Genomic DNA, 19155 nt, shown 5'->3' with positions numbered 1-19155 from the left:
TTACTCATGCGATCCGGATATGGCGTGAAACACAAAAAAAAGATTCTATCCCACAGAAATGGCATAATCATACTCCCTTATTCAATAACAATGCACTCTTGATTGGAAAACAACCTATAAGATTCCCTAGATGGGAAAAGCAAGGCATACACTCATTAGGAGATGTTTTCAACAAACAGGGTTTTTGTAGTTATGATGAAATACGCAAAAATTTTATCTCACCAAGTCCACATATTATTTTTACGCACAGTTATTGGCATGTTTGAAGGCTCATGGTGTTCCATTAAGGATACCAATTGTACACCACAGATACCACAAATTATTCTATGAAAGAGAGACATTGAGAGGTTTTGTTTCAGATTTTTATCATCAATTACTAACATCCTCATATGAAACCCTCCATCTAGACTCAGTCTGGAGGAGGGATATACCAGACCTGGAGATAGATTTTGAATGGCAAGAAGCCTGGGCAAATGTTCGACTTGCATCAAGGAACCCGGACCATCAACAAATCAATCTTAACTATATTCACAGGACATACTTAACTCCTATAAGACTGAACAAAATGGGTCTTAAACAAGACCCCAAATGCTCCTTATGTACAAATGGGGACGAGGGGACATTTATGCACATGTACTGGGACTGCCCACCAGTTAAGATATTCTGGAAAGAAGTGACCCAACAATTATCAAATCTCTTAACTCTGAATATACCTGTACACCCCTCTGTATTACTGCTGAATGATGTATTTCAGTGTGCAGTACATCCACAGCTAAAGAGATTGGTTTTATCTGGTATCACAGTGGCTAAAAAGCTGATAGCATCACGATGGTTTCAACCGGAAAAAATGTGCCGGAAGGTCTGGATTCTTACATATCTCGATGTGATTTATCAAGAAATATCTACAGGGGGGAGCTCCAGTAGCTCACCACGTACCGCGAGTGCTATTTCAGCGCCGTGGACAACCGCGCTCGCGCGGATCTGGGGCTGAGCGCGTTCGAATCCCGGACGGCAGCCGTGCCTTTCCCAGAGTGTCTCTCCCCCCCATCTGAACCCTTTCAGCCTGCTTCTGTCGGTCGAACTTGACCAAGTATGAATGCGAAGAAAAAGCGATAAACGCTAAAAGAACCAGGTGACTGGTCAAAGTTAAAAAAAAATAAAAATATCTACAGCAAGAATTTTGGGTCTCAATGAATCCAAAATGACAATGTGGTTAGAAGTGGTGGAGAGAATAAAAGCTAGCATATAAAGGTAGTGTCTGGTAGGAACAAGTTATAATGGATGGATTATCCAATGGGGGGTCCGGGAGGGCGGGGTACGAGCTAGAGCATATGTGTGTAGGGTACTAGATAACAGGCATTAGGGGTATATCCTATGTATAAGACATTTAACTAAATGGTGATTTCATTGGATATGCACTGTTAATTAATGCTTGTATATCTTATTGTGTGTTGTCATGTTTGTTTATATGTTTGTTTAAAAAAATAATAAAAAAATAAAATACAAAAAAATGCTTACGATTAACAAGTACATTTTCTGTTGTATTTGCTATTATGGGTAGTACTGTACCAATAGGAAACTATCCTTAGACTGTGCTTTGTAAAACCCATTTATTGCTTTGTATTGCTTTCAGGCAAATTTTTTCAAAATCACAAAAAAGGGAAAATAACCAGTGATGCGTTTTCAGTTCACCTCATATCAGTGATGTCTTCTTTTTACAATATTTATTTACATTCGACTGCCAGTTTGGTATTCAAATTCATATATATTTTTTCAAATTAAAATATGGATTCATTCTGACAGCCCTCGTACACATATATAACGATAGATAATATCATGTTTTTCTCCTTGATAGTTCAAATGTATTTATTAGGGCTGTCAGTTTATCGCGTTAATTAGATTAATTAATTACACAGCAAATTATCACGTTATGAAAATTAACTCAAAATTAATTTAAAAAAAGATTTTTTTTTTTTTTAAATGGTCCATTTGTATGTTCTTGGTTTCTGATTCTAGGGACATCTATGGATCTCAGGGAATGTATTCCCAGTGTCAGAAATACTGTGTCTGTTACTAGGCTTGAGTAAATTGTAATGAACCAAATGAGAATATCAATTCAATTATTTAAAAAAAAGAAAAATTTTGACTGTGAATAACACCATGCTAAAATTTACCAGACCTGAAAAATCTAAGCAAATGAATAAAGGGAAGGTGATTAAACAGAAGGTTTTTATACAGTACTGAATTCTGCCATCCGGACACATGCAATTTGAAATATGATTATAGAATATAAAAAAAATTTAATCGCCTGACAGCACTAGTATTTATGTATTATTCCCTAATAAATACTACTGAAGCTTTGAAGACCAGGTAAGCGGGACAGAATTCCAGAGGAGCATAACCTCTCTGTTTCTGTGTGGCCTCCCCTCCCTGTAGGAGCGTGAGTTCCTGAAGAACTACGTGCAGCGCATAGCGGACGTGCGGCCCAACCTGGTGCTGGTGGAGAAGACGGTGTCTCGTATAGCCCAGGACATGCTGCTGGAGCATGGCATCACGCTGGTCATCAACGTCAAGCCTGTTAGTACAGCAGACACTGTGTAAAGCCCTGTATAGACAGTAGTACAGCAGACACTCTGTAAAGGCTAGACAGTAGTATAGCAGACACTCTGTAAAGCCCTGTATAGACAGTAGTACAGCAGACACTCTGTAAAGCCCTGTATAGACAGTAGTACAGCAGACACTCTGTAAAGCCCTGTATAGACAGTAGTACAGCAGACACTCTGTAAAGCCCTGTATAGATGGTAGTACAGCAGACACTGTCTAAAGCCCTGTATAGACAGTAGTACAGCAGACACTCTGTAAAGCCCTGTATAGACAGTAGTACAGCAGACACTCTGTAAAGCCCTGTATAGACAGTAGTACAGCAGACACTGTAAAGCCCTGTATAGACGGTAGTACAGCAGACACTGTCTAAAGCCCTGTATAGACAGTAGTACAGCAGACAATGTGTAAAGCCCTGTATAGACAGTAGTACAGCAGACACTCTGTAAAGCCCTGTATAGACGGTAGTACAGCAGACACTGTGTAAAGCCCTGTATAGACAGTAGTACAGCAGACACTCTGTAAAGCCCTGTATAGACGGTAGTACAGCAGACAGTTTTGAGTTGGTTGTCAAGTTAAAACTGTGTATACTAGCATTTACCCTACTGATATTCTAACTATGCAGTCAGGGCCATAAATATTTGAACATTAACACAATTTTCATCATTTTGGCTCTGTACACCATCACATTGGATTTGAAATGAAACAATCAAGATGTGCTTTTAAAATGAAAATAAAAATGATCTGCTACCTGCTCATCTGTTTTCTGTCCTGCATCTGTGTGCAGCAAGTGCTTGACAGGGTGAGTCGTATGACCCAGGGAGACCTGGTGATGTCTATGGATCAGCTCCTCACCAAGCCTCGTCTGGGAACCTGCCACAAGTTCTACCTGCAGTCCTTTACACTGTCCAACAGTGAGTAACACAACTCCACACGTGATACACACATGTATTCATAATACAGAGCTCTAATTACATATATATATACAACACCTGTGTTAACATTTATGTGAATATCGCATTAGCAGATGCTTGGCAATATCTAACATTAAGTGTTTATTTTGCAGTTGACATAAAACAAAGCGGGGCTCACAACTCACTTTTGATGCTCCAAGGTGTTTTAATTGTGACAAATAATAGCAGCAGATACAACGTTTCGACCCTTCCGGTAAAACACCTTGGAGCATCAAAAGTGAGTTGCGAGCCCCGTTTTTTTTTTTTTTTTTTAAACTTAAATTTTTATTAACACTTATAGACAAACAGCACTTACAGAAAAAAAGAAACTAACAACACAATAAGAAAAAATGCAGTGCACATAAATGGTTACATGGGTAGCATGGTTAGTTGTCTGGTTCCACTACAGTTGTTTTCCAGGTACTTAATACAAAGGCTGATTGTGTACCTCCCTTAAACAGGTATAAAAATATAATACCTACTCAAAAATATTAAATACTGACTAAGGCATGCATGTGTGATATGGGTCAAGAGACCCTCCTTGAGCTTCTTTCTTCCCTTATCCTTCGTCCTTTTTTTTTTATTTTTTTTTATTAAATTTTTCTTTGCCTTTTGATTTACCCATATACAAACCACATCATCCCTGAATATTAATACAACACTGTTAAACAGACATAAATAATAAAGTACAAAAACATAAAACATTTGTAATACCCCAAAAAAAAAATATTAGAAAATACTAACTAAAGCAAAAGTGTGTGACATGGGTTCAGAGACCCTCCTTGAACTTCTTTCCTCCTTTACCCTTCGCCCTCTTGTGTTGCATTTGGTTCTTCCTCTGTGATGTCGTTTTCGTTCCCTTTATAATCCTCCCACTTTACCCATCTTTCCCCAAATTTCTCTTCCTGTAGCCTCAGCATGTGCGTTATCCTCTCCATATCCTGTATCTCCTCTACTATTCCTACCCATTGTGCTATTGTCGGTGGGTCTTCCTTGTACCACAGTCTCGTTATTGCTTTTCTGGCCGCTATCAACATTATCTTTATTAAATATTTGTCCCCCCCTTGTATTCCCTCGTGTGTCAGGTCTCCTAAGTAAAGCACAAGTCCTGTTTGTGGTAATCCGTATCCTAATATTCTGATCATTGCCTCCCCTATCTCCTCCCAATACCCCTTCAGCTTCTGACATCCCCAGAATATGTGTGTGTGATTTGCCCCCTCCTCCCCACACATCCTCCAGCAAGCTCTTTGTGTTGGTGCATATTTTCCCTTCAGTTCTGGGGTTATAAAGAATCTGATTATGTTTTTCCATCCAAACTCTTTCCATATCCTCGATCCTGTTGTTGAATGTTGCACCTCGCATATGTTCCCCCATTCCTTCCCTGTTATTTCTATCTCTAGCTCTCTCCCATTTCTCCCTTATGTAATCGGTCGTGTGTCCCTTGCTGTTCATTATAGCCCGGTATATTGCTGATATTACTCTTCCTTGCCCCCCTTCGTATGCCCATACTATCATCTTTATTATTCCATTCTGTTCTTCGTCTTTGGCCCCCCTTATTTCTTTGTTGTAGTAGTCTCTAACCTGTAGATATCTGAAGTGGTCCCTGTTTTCTAGTCCAAATTTCTCCTTTAATTTTTGTAGTGTCTGCATTTCCCCCTTCTCTATCATTTTGCATATCGCTGTTGCCCCCCCCTCTCCCACCTTCTGAATCCATGGTCTAACCTCCCTGGTTTGAATCTCTTGTCATGTGCTACCCATCTCAGGACCCCTGACTGCTTCTCCAATTTGTGTGTTTTTACTACTCTGTTCCATATGGTCAAGGTGCATTTGGTGATTGGATCTAATAGTCCCTCTTTTTCTTTAAATAGTTCCCTATCTCCCACCAGAGCTTGTACCTTGTATCCCTCCCCTTCTTTTTCAATGTCTTTCCATCTTGCCTCATATCTGTCGTTACACCAGCACGTCACTGCTCTCAGTTGTGCTGCATAGTAATAATCTTGTAGGCTGGGTACTGCCATCCCTCCCTCTTCCTTTGGTAGTTGTAGTGTTTTATATCTGACCCGTGGTCTTCTCCCCGCCCATATGAACCTCGATATCAGTCTGTCCCACTCCCTGAATTGATTCTGTGGTATTTGTATCGGTAGTGACTGGAATAGGTACAGTAACCTTGATAGTATGTTCATTTTAATGACCTCTATTCTTGAATTGAAGTCCAAGGGCATTACTGTCCATCTCTCTAAGTCTCTCTTGATGTTCTGATTTATCTGTGTATAGTTCGCCTCAAACAGTTTCTCCACCCCTCTCGTGATGTTCACCCCTAAGTATTTAATCTTGTCCATGTCCCATCTTATCCCGTACTGTTCTCTAATTTCCATCGTTGGGGTATAGTTCCATGCTAAGGTCTGTGTCTTTGTCACGTTTAGTTTGTATCCTGAGTAGTGGCCATATTCCTTCAGTAGATCCATCAGTGCCGGGAAGCTCTTGCCTGGTTGCCTCATGTATACTATCACGTCGTCCGCAAATAGACCTAGTTTATATTCCGTTCCCTTTATCCTTACTCCCTTAATGTCCTCGGTCTGTCTGATCAGTTGTGCCAGTGGTTCTATGAAAACGGCGAAGAGCGTCGGTGAGAGACAACATCCCTGTCTGGTAGCCCTCTCTAATCTGATTCTATCCGTCAAGCTGCCATTCACCTTAACCCTCGCTGTCGGTTCTTGATATAGCGCCTTGATCATCTTCATCGCCCTCCCGTTCAGTCCGAACCTCATCAATGTTTTATATAAAAATGTCCAGCTCACACTGTCTAATGCTTTTTCTGCATCTAGGCTAATCAGTACCGCGCTACCCCCTTGTTTTTGTATCTCCTCTACTATGTGTAATGTCTTTCTCACGTTGTCCTGTGTCTGTCTCCCTTTAATAAATCCAGTTTGATCTTCATCTATAATGTCTGGCATAAACGTCTCAAATCTCTTTGATATTATCGATGTATACATCTTGTAATCCACGTTGAGTATGGACACAGGTCTGAAACTACTACATAATTCCATATCCTTCCCTTCCTTCGGTATCGTGGTGATTATGGCTTCCTTCCACGAGGGGGGCATTTTTCCCTCTTCCATCGTGTGTCTGAACGCCGCCCCTAACATGGGTGCTAATTCAGTTCTAAATGTCTTGTAGAATTCCGATGGGAATCCATCGCTCCCCGGAGACTTGTTGTTTTTAGCTCTACTAATTGCCTCTTCCAGTTCTCGTTCCGTAATTATTTTATTTAATTCTTCATTCTGTTCTTTCCCTATCGATGGTAACTCTAGCTTCTCCAGATATGCTTCTATTTCCTCTTCTCCCGCTGCTTTTGGCTGTGTGTATAGTTTCTCATAGTCTTCTCTAAATGTCCTCTCTATTTCAGCTGGGTCTCTCAATATTTCATTAGTCTTTGTATCCCTTATTGTGTGTATCGTGTTCAACTTCTGTTGCGTCCTAATTCTCCTAGCCAACAGTCTGGTCGCTTTTGGTCCCCCTTCATAGTACGTTTGTTTCATGAACCTCGCTTTCTTTTCTATTTCCGTCAATAATTCCCTATTTATCCTGGCCTTTACTTCTTTGATTTCTCAGAGCGTTTCCTGTTCTTTTGATATCTGGTGTCTCCCTTCTAGCTTCTTCAGCTTCCCTATCAGATTGTGATATGTCTCCGTTCTGGCCTTCTTCAGCATTGCTGTCTTCTCCATCAATTTCCCCCTTATCACCACCTTCAGTGTGTCCCATAGAATGTTCGGATCTACCGCCCCGTTGTCATTTTCTTCCTTATATCTGGCTATCTCCTCCTTGATCTGACTCACCACCCCCCTGTTATTTAATATTCCTACATTTAGTCTCCAGATCGTGTTCCTCCGTCTCCCTTCTAGATCTACCGTCAGATATATGGCACTGTGATCCGATATGTCCGCTACTCCTATTCTGCTCTCCCGTACCCTGTAACTGTCCCCCGTCGTCATCAAAAAGTAGTCTATTCTCGCATATGTCACGTGCGGGTGTGAGTAATGTGTGTATTCCCTGTCCATGGCGTGCATCCCCCTCCAAACATCTGTAATTCCCATTTCCGTCATCTGAATATTCATATATCTACTGATTGGTGCCCGTCCTTTTCTAGTACTCGTGGTGTCTAGGTCGTGATTCAGTACTACATTAAAATCTCCCGCGCATATCAATATCCCTTCTAGTTCCATCACTATCATATCAAAAATTGTCTCATATAAATCCCTCTCACTCTCTGGGGGTGCATAAACATTCACTAACGTAACCATTTGGTCCTCCATTTTCCCCTTCACCAGAACAAACCTTCCCTCCTTGTCTCTTACTTCCTTGATCAATTCAAATTTGACTGTTTTTGATTAACGTGATTACTCCTCTCCTCGGGTTCCGTTTAAAGGAACTATAGTATGCATTTTCATATCCAAATCTCTTCAGTTTCTCATGATCCTGTGCTACCAAATGTGTCTCCTGCAGAAAAATCACTTCCATCTCACTTTTTTTTACATTTCAACATCACTTTGCCCCTCTTTATCGCATTATTCATTCCATTAACGTTTAACGACATCATTTTTATACCTTTAACCATTGTCATCTTTCTTCTTCTTTCGTCTGTCAGTCCCCCCCATGTCACATTCATTCCCCCCTCCGGTTGTAGCCTCCGCTCTCTTCACCGAATACATATAATGATTAACATAAATAAAAAACATAAACTTTACATAAAGTGCTCCCAAGGCGTTCGGGGGGTCACATTTTATTTTCCTCCTCTCTATTTTCTATGTGATGTCCATTTATCCCCTTAATCCCTTCCAACTGTGTTACTCTCAGCGTGTGTCTATGTACTTGTTTCAATATGTTCTGTTTTCCGTCTATCATACCTAATTATATTTCCATTTATTTCCTCCGTCGGCCTGTGTATTATGTGTTCATGTATACATTATGTTCGTTCCTATATCCTGCCTCTACCTGGGAATGTGTGTTTATGTATATGTTATTTCAGTTTCTATATTTTGTCTCTATTTGGATAGTTTTTCAATCTCTTGTGCGTGTACTCATCCGTTCGTATCCTCCCGCCTCCTCTCCCCTCCTTCTCCGTCTCTGGCCTCCTCGTTCGTCTCCGCCTTCGGTCTGTCACATCTCACTTCGGCCTTCTCCTCTCTCCTCCCTCCTCTCCCGGGTTTCGATCTCCCACTCTGGTCCATCTGCGTGCCCCCTCCAGTCTCTGCTGCAGGCTCCGCGTCTGGCCCTCCTGTCTCCTTCCCTCTCCGTCCTCCGCCATCTGCATCCCCCGTCGCCTCATTTCCTCCGCCGCCTCCCGCGCCGTCGCGTATGTCACCGTCCCTTCCTTCCAGTGAATCCTTAGCGAGGTCATGGGTGACTGGAATTTCATTCCGTTTTCTTTCAAAATTCTCTTCAGTCCCGCGTAGGACCTGCGTGTTATTGCCACCGCTGTCGAGTAATCTTGATCAAACGACAGTCTTTTCCCCTCGATTTCTATCTTTTTGGTCCACGCGGTTCTGAGTATCAACTCCTTAATCTCAAACCTCAAAAAGTTAATAATCACCGCCCTCGGAGGTCTGTCCGGTTTCGGTCTCGGAGCCAACGCCCTGTGGGCCCTCTGTATCTCCATTATTTCCAGTCCCGTCTCCTTCAGTTGTTCCTTTTTTTTTCTTCTTTTTTTCTTATCTTTCTTCCCCTCCTTTTTCCCGATTTTTCTCCCATCCCACCCTTCCTGGTTGTTGCGTACTTTCCCCTACTGTTGGTCCGGGAGACCGGAGACTGTCACATGCTTTCCTCCGACGCATGTGCAGCCTGGGGCAGGCCAACCTGGCCGCGCAGGTTCTCACCGGGGAGAGTGTAGCGTGTGGGAGGCCACACTATCTCTCCTCAGATCCAACCCTCGCTGAGCAGGCGCCCCGACCGAACTGTAGGGGTCGCTGTCCACAACGCCCAGGACCCACCCTTCAGCTTCCCACCCCCTGATACAGCCAATTGTATCAGCGTGAGAGGACAGCCAAGCTGATAGCAACGCCGGGAGCTGGATTCGAACAGGCGAATCCTAGTGTCTCCCGGTGTTGGTGACGAACGGAATCTCCGTGCGCCACCTGCCCCCCCTTCAGTTGTTCCTTGATAAGCTCTTCCACATATTGGATCACCGATTCCCCTTCGACTCCTTCTTTCAATCCCCATATTCTGATGTTATTTCTCCGTGACCTCCCCTCCATGTCCGATATCTTTGTCTCCATCTGTTCTTGCTTTTGAATCACACACGTTAACACCTCGTGTATCTCTGTGCTCCATTCCTCCATCTGCGCCGTTCTAGTCTGTACCTCTGTTACGTTACTATCCTGTTCCGCCATCTTCTCCTCCACCCTTTTGATTTCTGTATTCATTTCACCTCTGAAGTCCTCCTGTTCCTTCCTCAATTCCTCCCGTAACTTCCCAATATCATTTCTTATCGTGTCCGAGTTCAGTTTCATGTTCGCCTGCATCGTGTACGAGTTCAATTTTATGGTCGCCAATATCCCGGCCTGCATTCGCACGGCCCATCCTGGCATTTCCTTGTCTGTCTCAGCCGAGACTCCCCCTTCTTCCGCCTGCTCCTTCTCGGTCTCGCCTCGGGGGTTCTGCTCCGTCGAACTCTCCTCTTCCTGTGAGTTCTCCATTTCTCTTTCCTTCATATTTGTTTTCTCCTCCTTCCTTCTCGTTTGCATCTTGATTTTCGATCACTTTTCGGGTCTTTATTTCTCTGTTTTTCGCTCTTTTGACCAGGAGCCTCACCGCATGCGTGCTACTCTTCCGCTCTCATACCGGAAGCCGCCCTGCTTTGTTTTATGTTCTACTGTTTCTACAGTTTTGCTCAGCACCAAGGAACTGAGGATGTGCGTTATTTATTTTTTCTGAATTTTTTATTATATAATAATACAAATAAAAAAAATAAAAACACTAATGACTGGTCTCCTCTCCAGATGAGCTGAAGCCTCTGATGTTCTTCGAGGGCTGTCCCCCCCAACTGGGCTGCACCATCAAGCTGCGCGGGGCGTCTGAGTACGAGCTGGCCCGGGTGAAGGACATCATCATGCTGATGGTGTGTGTGGCCTACCACTCCCAGCTGGAGATCTCCTTCCTCATGGACGAGTTCGCCATGCCGCCGAGCCTGGCGCAGAGCACCTCCTTCCCCTGCCTGCTGGACAGCACTATCGTCAAGGAGGAGGAGGAGAAGGAGAAGGAGAAGGAGAAGGAGGAGGATGGAGGGAACCAGGAGAAGACCCAAGGACCTGGGGCTCACATGGAGGGTTCATCCCAGGAAGGAGGGGCAGTGGCGGGGCGACAGGAAAGGGAAAGGCCCGCCTCGGAGTCTTCATCCAAGGACGGAGATCCAGAGAGCCCCCGGGTCAAACGGAACCTGCAGTCCTCCTCTTCTCCTCCCCGGGGAGGTGAGACCTCCACACCGGTCTCCTGCTGTACCCTCGCAGCACCTCTCTCGGTCTCTCCTCCTTACCTCCTGGAGGAAGACCTGTCCAGCACGCTGATCGAAGAGGAGGGGAGCTCCGGGCGGGGGGGCGGGTCGCTGGGCGCAGACGAGGCGGAGGGCTCCGAGACGCCCCCTCCCAGGCTGTTCCGGGACCCCCTGCAGGACGACACAGGGCTGTTCGTGGCGGAGCAGGTGACGTCGTCGGACGACCGCCTCAAGTCCATCTCGGCGGTGTTCCGGCAGGAGCTGAAGGACATGATCCTCTGCATCTCGCCCTTCATCACCTTCAGGGAGCCCTTCCTGCTCACCCGCCCCGGCCTGCACTGCCCCAGCAGGGACTACTTCCCAGAGCAGGTAGATCTATCTTCAACAGTACATGTCCTAATAAACTAACCTACACTGTAACACGCAACACTTTGATGAACATTGTTACTCAGCTGATAGAGTTATACCCTTCTTGCTGTCTTGTCGCACAGAACTTGTAAGTCGCTTTGGATAAAAGCGTCAGCTAAATGACTAAATGTAAATGTAAATGTAAACATGTACGGTGGTAGAATGCACTACATATGGCATAATGCACTACAAATATGAATGCAGGTTGTTTGACGCAATGTGTTTACACACTGGTTTTGTTTGTGTTTTTACATTTACATTTTACATTTACCGTACTTTTCGCACTATAAGCCGCACCTGACTATAAGCCGCAGCAGCTAAATTGAATGATGTGTACATATATAAGCCGCACTGGACTATAAGCCGCAGGTGTTTTAATGTTTAATTACCATATGTAAGGGTTCGTGCACAGAGGGGATTGTCGGGAAAGAGATGGCTGTTTGAGGAAGCGGCTGGCTGCCTCCACATGTATCGGAGGAGACATGTGATAGGCTTCAACCCTCCCTAGACCGGCAAGTGGGGGGAAAATGCGCGCAACGACCAGGAAGGGGGGGGGGGGGGGGGGAAGATGCAGAACGTAGGGGTCTTGAGGGTGTGTAGTTAGAAGATGCCGAGTGTAGGGATCTTGAGGCTGTGTAGTTAGAAGATGCAGAGCGTAGGGATCTTGAGGGTGTGTAGTTAGAAGATGCAGAGCGTAGGGGTCTTGAGGGTGTGTAGTTAGAAGATGCAGAGCGTAGGGATCTTGAGGGTGTGTAGTTAGAAGATTCAGAGCGTAGGGGTCTTGAGGGTGTGTACAGTAGTTAGAAGATGCCGAGTGTAGGGATCTTGAGGGTGTGTAGTTAGAAGGTGCAGAGCATAGGGGTCTTGAGGGTGTGTAGTTAGAAGATGCCGAGTGTAGGGATCTTGAGGGTGTGTAGTTAGAAGGTGCAGAGCGTAGGGGTCTTGAGGGTGTGTAGTTAGAAGATGCAGAGCGCAGAGGTCTTGAGGGTGTGTAGTTAGAAGATGCAGAGCGTAGGGATCTTGTGGGTGTGTAGTTAGAAGATGCAGAGCGTAGCGGTCTTGAGGGTGTGTAGTTAGAAGATGCAGGGGTCTTGAGGGTGTGTAGTTAGAAGATGCAGAGCGTAGTGGTCTTGAGGGTGTGTAGTTAGAAGATGCAGAGCGTAGCGGTCTTGAGGATGTGTAGTTAGAAGATGCAGAGTGCAGGGGTCTTGAGGGTGTGTAGTTAGAAGGTGCAGAGCGTAGGGATCTTGAGGGTGTGTAGTTAGAAGATGCAGAGCGTAGGCGTCTTGAGGGTGTCTAGTAGGCTTGGGCGGTATCACTTTTTTCATACCGTTATACCTTGATTATATAATACCCCGGTGTACGGTATTGAACGGTATGACTTTCATTTTCATCGGGGGGGGGGGGGGTGGCAACCCGTGTTACCAAGTAAACAAATCGCGGAGATGGCCAGTTAGCCCGCAGCATCCGAGTGCTACTATCATTAGCTCTCAGAATGGAGCCACTAGCCAGAAGCCCGCAGCATCCTAGTAATACTAACGTTAACTCTCAGAATGGTAGCCAGGAGCCCCGCAGCACCCTAGTACTAGTAACGTTAGTACTAGGGAAAAAGACCAAAAAAAAAAAAAAAAAATAAGATGCAGAGCGCAGGGGTCTTGAGGGTGTGTAGTTACAAGATGCAGAGCGCAGGGGTCTTGAGGGTGTGTAGTTAGAAGATGCAGAGCATAGCGGTCTTGAGGGTGTGTAGTTAGAAGATGCAGAGCGTAGCGGTCTTGAGGGTGTGTAGTTAGAAGATGCAGAGCATAGCGGTCTTGAGGGTGTGTAGTTAGAAGATGCAGAGCGTAGCGGTCTTGAGGGTGTGTAGTTAGAAGATGCAGAGCGTAGGGGTCTTGAGGGCGTGTAGTTAGAGACCGGAGGTGCGAGGGAGCCGTTCCCCTCACTGCATGGTTCCTATTGGCTTGTATCACTGACAGGCTAACATGTGCTTCCCCCTCTCCTCATAGGTGTACCTGTCCCCGCTCCTCAACAAGGACTTCAAGGAGCTGGACGGACGCAGGAAGCGGCAGCTCCTCAAGGACCCGTCCCCGTCCTCCCTGGGCGGCGGCCTGGCCAACGGGGGCCCCCCGCCCCGTCCCCACGAGGTGCTGCCCTGCCACCACCTGACCAGCGCCCGCATCGCCGAGCAGCTGAGCAGCAGCCAGGACCTGGCCCGCATGGTGGCCGACTACCGGGCCAAGGGAGGTCGTATCCGGCAGAGGGAGACCAGTCAGACCACCGACCCTTTCAGCTCCGCCGGCCCCGGGGGCCCTTCTGCTGCCACCGCCCAGGGCAGGGAGAGGGAGGCGCCGGTCAGGGCGCCGGTGAAAGCAGACAGCGAGGAGGAGAAGCCTGCAGGACAGAATGACATGATCTGGGCCTCCAAGGTGTGAGACTGACTCTGTACTTGTGTCCTGGTGAAACTACTAACAAACACTTGATCCAAAAAGAAACTAAACGTAGAGCTTGTTTCCTATTAGGGCTGTCACTTTTCCCCCCAACTTAAAAGAGAGAGAGAGATACTTCACAATTACAAACTCGCTTATTTTTACAGTCTATGGAACAAACTCATTTCTGGCGAAAGAACGTCACAATTGATGACCGACGACATCCTTTTATTGGTAATGGTGGATAAGCTCCTGTAGCGAGTTTTGTGTGCGTATGATGTGATCGGTTTGGATGAACTCAACGCAGTGCCGGTCCGCAGGTCCCGCCTCTGCTGTGCTCAGCAGCCAATCAAGCAGAGAGGAGAAACGGAGAAGCGGACATACAGTACAGTGAGAGCGAGGCGCCTGAATAATCAATTACTTAATTCGATCACATCATTACAGTTCAGTCACTTAACATTTTGCCTGGTTCGATCGATAGTTTGATATCCCCCCCCCCCCAAAAGTGACAGCCCTATCTCCTATATTCCATAACCACTAAATGATTTGCACTCTATGGAAACGTGAAGCATTCTCGTATCTTTCACATTCCTCTGTCCTCTTCTTGCTACGCATGCGCATAGATGGTAGAAGTTATGCCAATAAAAGTAGGTTAGAACACTTGAACGTCAAGAACAATAGTTCCATCTGACCTTTTGCCCATCGTTCCATTCAGCCAGCGCTGGTCTCAGACCGGTGTGATCTATTGATGACAGGCGGCCCCCATCACCTCATCCCTGATCTGAGATCTGTGAGGGACACTGTGAGTGGCATGGCGTGTGCTCCAATGGATAGTCACGGTTCTGGTCGGCTCCTTTCTGACCCGCGTGTTGACATTGTTGTTTTCAGCTGGACTGCCTGAACCCGGTCAACCACCAGCGGCTGTGTGTGCTGTTCAGCAGCTCCTCTGCACAGTCCAGCAACGCTCCCAACCCCTGCGTGAGCCCCTGGTAAACCCCGCTCGCTTCACTGTGAACTAGCTTAAATTTTATTTTTTGTTATTAATACAATTAATTATTAATGAATTAATTATTATTAATACATTTGTATTTATATTATATATTATATAATATATATAATAACATATATTATAATATATAATATATATATTAATTATTATAATTAATATAATTAATTCATTCATATAATTATTAATAAACATTTTATAGTGTCATGGTAGCTGTTATGGTGGAGGTGTAAATTAATATTTTTCTGTTTTGCTTAAAAGGATTGTTACCATGGAGTTCTATGGCAAGAATGACCTCTCCCTTGGTGTGTTCCTGGAGAGATACTGTTTCAGGTGAGACCAGAAAGAAATCCACTTTGCATTATTACTTGTTTTAAAGTGGAAAATAAACCATCCCTTACCTTCTCTTCCATATATCCCCTCTGGTTACTAGTCTTGCCGTGGTAGTCGGTGATACCGGTGTTACTCTGTGTTCAGGCTCCACCAAGTACATTACTTGCCCACTGCCCCCACCGGTGTATGTTTTGTTAATATATAGAAATAAAACCCATGTAGTTAATTTTCACATATCAGTGCCACATTCATCAAATAAAAAAAATGAAATTTGTAAAATACTATGCGTGTTATCAATACTTCAGTCAGACATTTACAACATTATAAACTGAAAGTGTCAGATCAAAGTAAGCACTCTACAGATACTGAGCATCATTTTGTAAATTAGTTTATTAGTCATGGGAAATTTCACATCACCGCGGCAACGCTACTACTTACTCCATGTATATTTGTCTTCTCATCTTTATTTTCATTGTGCGCGTGTGTGTTCTAGGCCCTCCTACCAGTGCCCCAGTATGTTCTGCGAGACTCCCATGGTTCACCATATCCGTCGGTTCGTGCACGGCAGCGGTTGTGTTCAGATCGTGTTGAAGGAGCTGGACTCCCCCGTGCCTGGTTACCAGCACACCATCCTCAACTACTCCTGGTGCCGCGTTTGCAAACAGGTACATCACAGATTGGCTCCTTCTCTGATCCTCAGATTCAGGTTATTTTTAAAACCTTGACTGACAACAGGCTATGTACACTAAAAGTTTGCTTTTCCAAATGACAGAATTGACATAGATAGATAGATAGATAGATAGATAGATAGATAGATAGATAGATAGATAGATAGATAGATAGATAGATAGATAGATAGATAGATACTTTATTGCCATTTCAACACTTTGTTGATTGGGATTTGTCTCGGTGCAATGCTCATTTCATCAGAAAACAGTGGAAAAAACATACAGTATAAAAAACATACAAGAATACATACAATGCAATCTCTGAAGTAGTACAGCGGGTTAAGCCTTTGAATCAAAGGAATTGTGCACTTTTTCATAAAAGCATGAAACTTATACCATAGTAAGTTTATACCATGAGGTTTATTTTCAGATGTGGAGGGAAGTCAGATTTGACCTCTGAGGCCCGGGAGAGGTCAAATCCAAGATGGCCGCCCAACATATTCAAAAATTCATAACTTTGGAACCGAACACAGTAGAAAAACACTTAAGGTGTCATTTCCCACCAACTTTAGGGTGCCCATTCTGTTGGTGATACTTTTGAGACCAATAGCATTCAAGAAAATAGATTTATGTTAAAGTCGAGGCAAAAACATGATTTGATTAATTTATTTGTGGTCTTTGTATTATTCAGCTATTAGTTATTATTTCCTGGGATGTGTGACAAATTGTATTCCTTCCCAGCACATAATTATCACTGTGACCCCCTAGACCATTTTCACGGACCCCCTGGAGGAACCAGAATTTCAAGATTTTCACTTCATTTTCACTTACGGTAGTTTGAAATTCCCAAGCCCAACAACGTTATTTAGTTGGTGAGACTTTAGTTATGTAGCCTACTTATATACAGTAGTCTACCTTGGCTATCTGAAGTGAATTACATGCCATGATATAACCCACCTGTCATTCTCCCATATGTTCACACGCACGGCACCTACTGTCACAATTGTCATTCAACAGCAGGTAAGAAAGATTTTCCTTTCAGTTGTCCGTAGGCCTATACGTTTTCCTATACAAATTATTCAACCTAGGCCTACATAAAAAAAATATATACCTGGTGATTAACTACAAGTTATTGTGAACTTTTTGATGTGTTAGCTAGCCAAAACGATCTCTGACAAGTTGCAGCAACGTCAGCTAACGTTAGCTAGCACGTTATGGGTCTAACACGTATAATTCGCTCCCAAAGGGGCACCATAGGATTCGTTTAGGACAAGACACATTTGTACTATTAAAAATACTTGAACAATGCTAAACAATGTTCAATTGTTATCCTTTCAGATTTCCATGTCGACTTGCTGGTGATTCTGATCACAATCATGTCAAAGCGTCACAGCTTGATGGACCCTACCCAGACCCCTTCATCCAAGCCTCCTCCCAGCACTAACTGGGACCTTTGTGTCCTCTGTCAAGTAGTTACAAATGAACCTTTACAGTGCCCACTCCGAAATAAAACAAAACGGTCTGTTGGTAGTGGCTATCTGGCTACACTCCTGGAACAAGCATACAAGGAAGAGTGCATATCTGATGATACAGATGCCATGCCACCTGACAGTCTATCATTTGAGGAGTGGTGCATAGAGCGAGTAAAAGCCAGTGTTCACTTTGACTACTGGCATAAGACCCTGTGTCATGTACGAAGGTCAAACGACCGCACCTGAAGAGTATCTGGAGTAGGCTGTACATGAACAGAAACAGCCTCTCTCAGTAAATGTTTTCAAAATAGTCCCGGGCAGGTAGGTAATAACAAACACAAGACGTTTTCAAATGGTAAATTAAGGTTTTATTCAAATGTGGGGGTTTCAACCCACTGCCTTTTCCCAAAGGGAAAAGGGGATGTCGTCGGTGGGGATTTCAACCCACAACAATTAACAAACAGGGAGATATAAGGGGAGAACAAACAAGGGAAGTATAATAGTAAACAAGTCTGGACAAACACAAAGAACCACCACTCTAACCATGCCGCTCCAGTTTAGGATGAACACCAATCCACCTCCTCTCACAGGGAGTGTGGGATGAACCACCGCTCTAACCGTACAGCTCACGGCTTAGGATGAATCTAGGAAGCCAACAAGATCTACATACATATACTTTAAACATACAAGCTCACCTTCTTAAACATAGAAACACCACTCTACCCATGTGCAGGATGAATCCAAGGTGGCCAACGATATATACATCTCCCACAAACATGTAAACACAATGGCAACCTCACTCTACTCAAAGACTGAGCAATTGACTGAGAATGAGGCGCAGAGATGTGTGTGTGCCGTCAGGTATTTGACTACCCATCCCTCTTGAGCTGATTGCCAATCAGCTGTCATTCATTAGCAATCAGCACTCTTCAGTAGGGATGGGCAGCACCTGACAGAGAGAGAAGAGACAGCATTAGCTCTCATGTTTACACACACACATCATATACAAAACAACACATTAAAATATACTAACCTGATGTTCAGAAGGTGTCATAAATACAGTAATAATGGTAATGACCAACCCACGTACCCAAGGTACGTCACACCTCCCCCCATAAGAGCGAACCTGTAGGGTTAGCAAAACATTATTACTTATTACCCAACATCCGATTAGTACCACCCACCAGGAAAAACCAAAACAACAACGACCTCTACTTTGACAGGCCGCACTGCCGATAACGTCCTGTCAACAGGAGACAACAAACTGGAACTTCCTGGAAAAACAAATAAACACAAAAAATCATCTCATCACGCTCAACAGGACAGCACACAGGGAAAATCTTCTCTCCTGTTGCGTCACAAAAATAACATGGTCAGGATAAAAAATGATGCCACTCAAATTAGAACCTTGGTACCGGCTGGAACAATGACTTTCCTCAGAGGTATCGCCTCCGGGAAAACGGGTGGAACCACATATAATTGTCAACATGTAATGATTTTCCGCCCTTGTTTTAGGCACATGACAGACACATGTTCAAAAGGTTCCCCCATGTCCGGAATGGAGCGCAGGGGAGCCGGATGCACCCCCTGATTTGGCGTCCCCACTAGTAAAAGTTTTAGCAATACCTAAATTAGCAGACCACACATGGTCAACGTGCCACCATGTACATGTAATGTCCACATACCATCGGCAACACCATTTGACGCTTTGTATTCCAGTCTTCTCCAGACTGCAAGCCTGTCACACCTGGCCTAGCTACCCAGGTGCGCATCAACACTCCCTTTTCTATCAAAAAGGTGTGTTT

General features: G+C 44.4%; 1 protein-coding gene across 5 annotated transcripts in view; it reads left to right on the top strand.

The window, feature by feature from the left end:
- Nucleotides 1-19155, top strand: part of pikfyve (phosphoinositide kinase, FYVE finger containing) — a 232760-nt gene that overhangs the window by 185822 nt on the left and 27783 nt on the right. For 3 of the 5 annotated variants that reach the window (XM_084310462.1, XM_084310461.1, XM_084310465.1), the window contains 8 exons: nt 2437-2577; nt 3389-3515; nt 10550-11409; nt 13452-13871; nt 14587-14673; nt 14760-14860; nt 15139-15210; nt 15704-15875. In XM_084310462.1, coding sequence (XP_084166588.1) covers nt 2437-2577; nt 3389-3515; nt 10550-11409; nt 13452-13871; nt 14587-14673; nt 14760-14860; nt 15139-15210; nt 15704-15875 — 1980 coding nt within the window. The remainder of the gene's footprint in view (nt 1-2436; nt 2578-3388; nt 3516-10549; nt 11410-13451; nt 13872-14586; nt 14674-14759; nt 14861-15138; nt 15211-15703; nt 15876-19155) is intronic. The other 2 variants (XM_084310464.1, XM_084310463.1) reach the window with 1 other exon arrangement.

This window comes from Notolepis coatsorum, assembly GCF_963971535.1.
Source record: "Notolepis coatsorum genome assembly, chromosome: 3".
Taxonomy (NCBI): Eukaryota; Metazoa; Chordata; class Actinopteri; order Aulopiformes; family Paralepididae; genus Notolepis; species Notolepis coatsorum.
The sequence above is the reverse complement of the archived record's forward strand: the minus strand, read 5'-3'. Positions and strand labels throughout refer to the sequence as shown.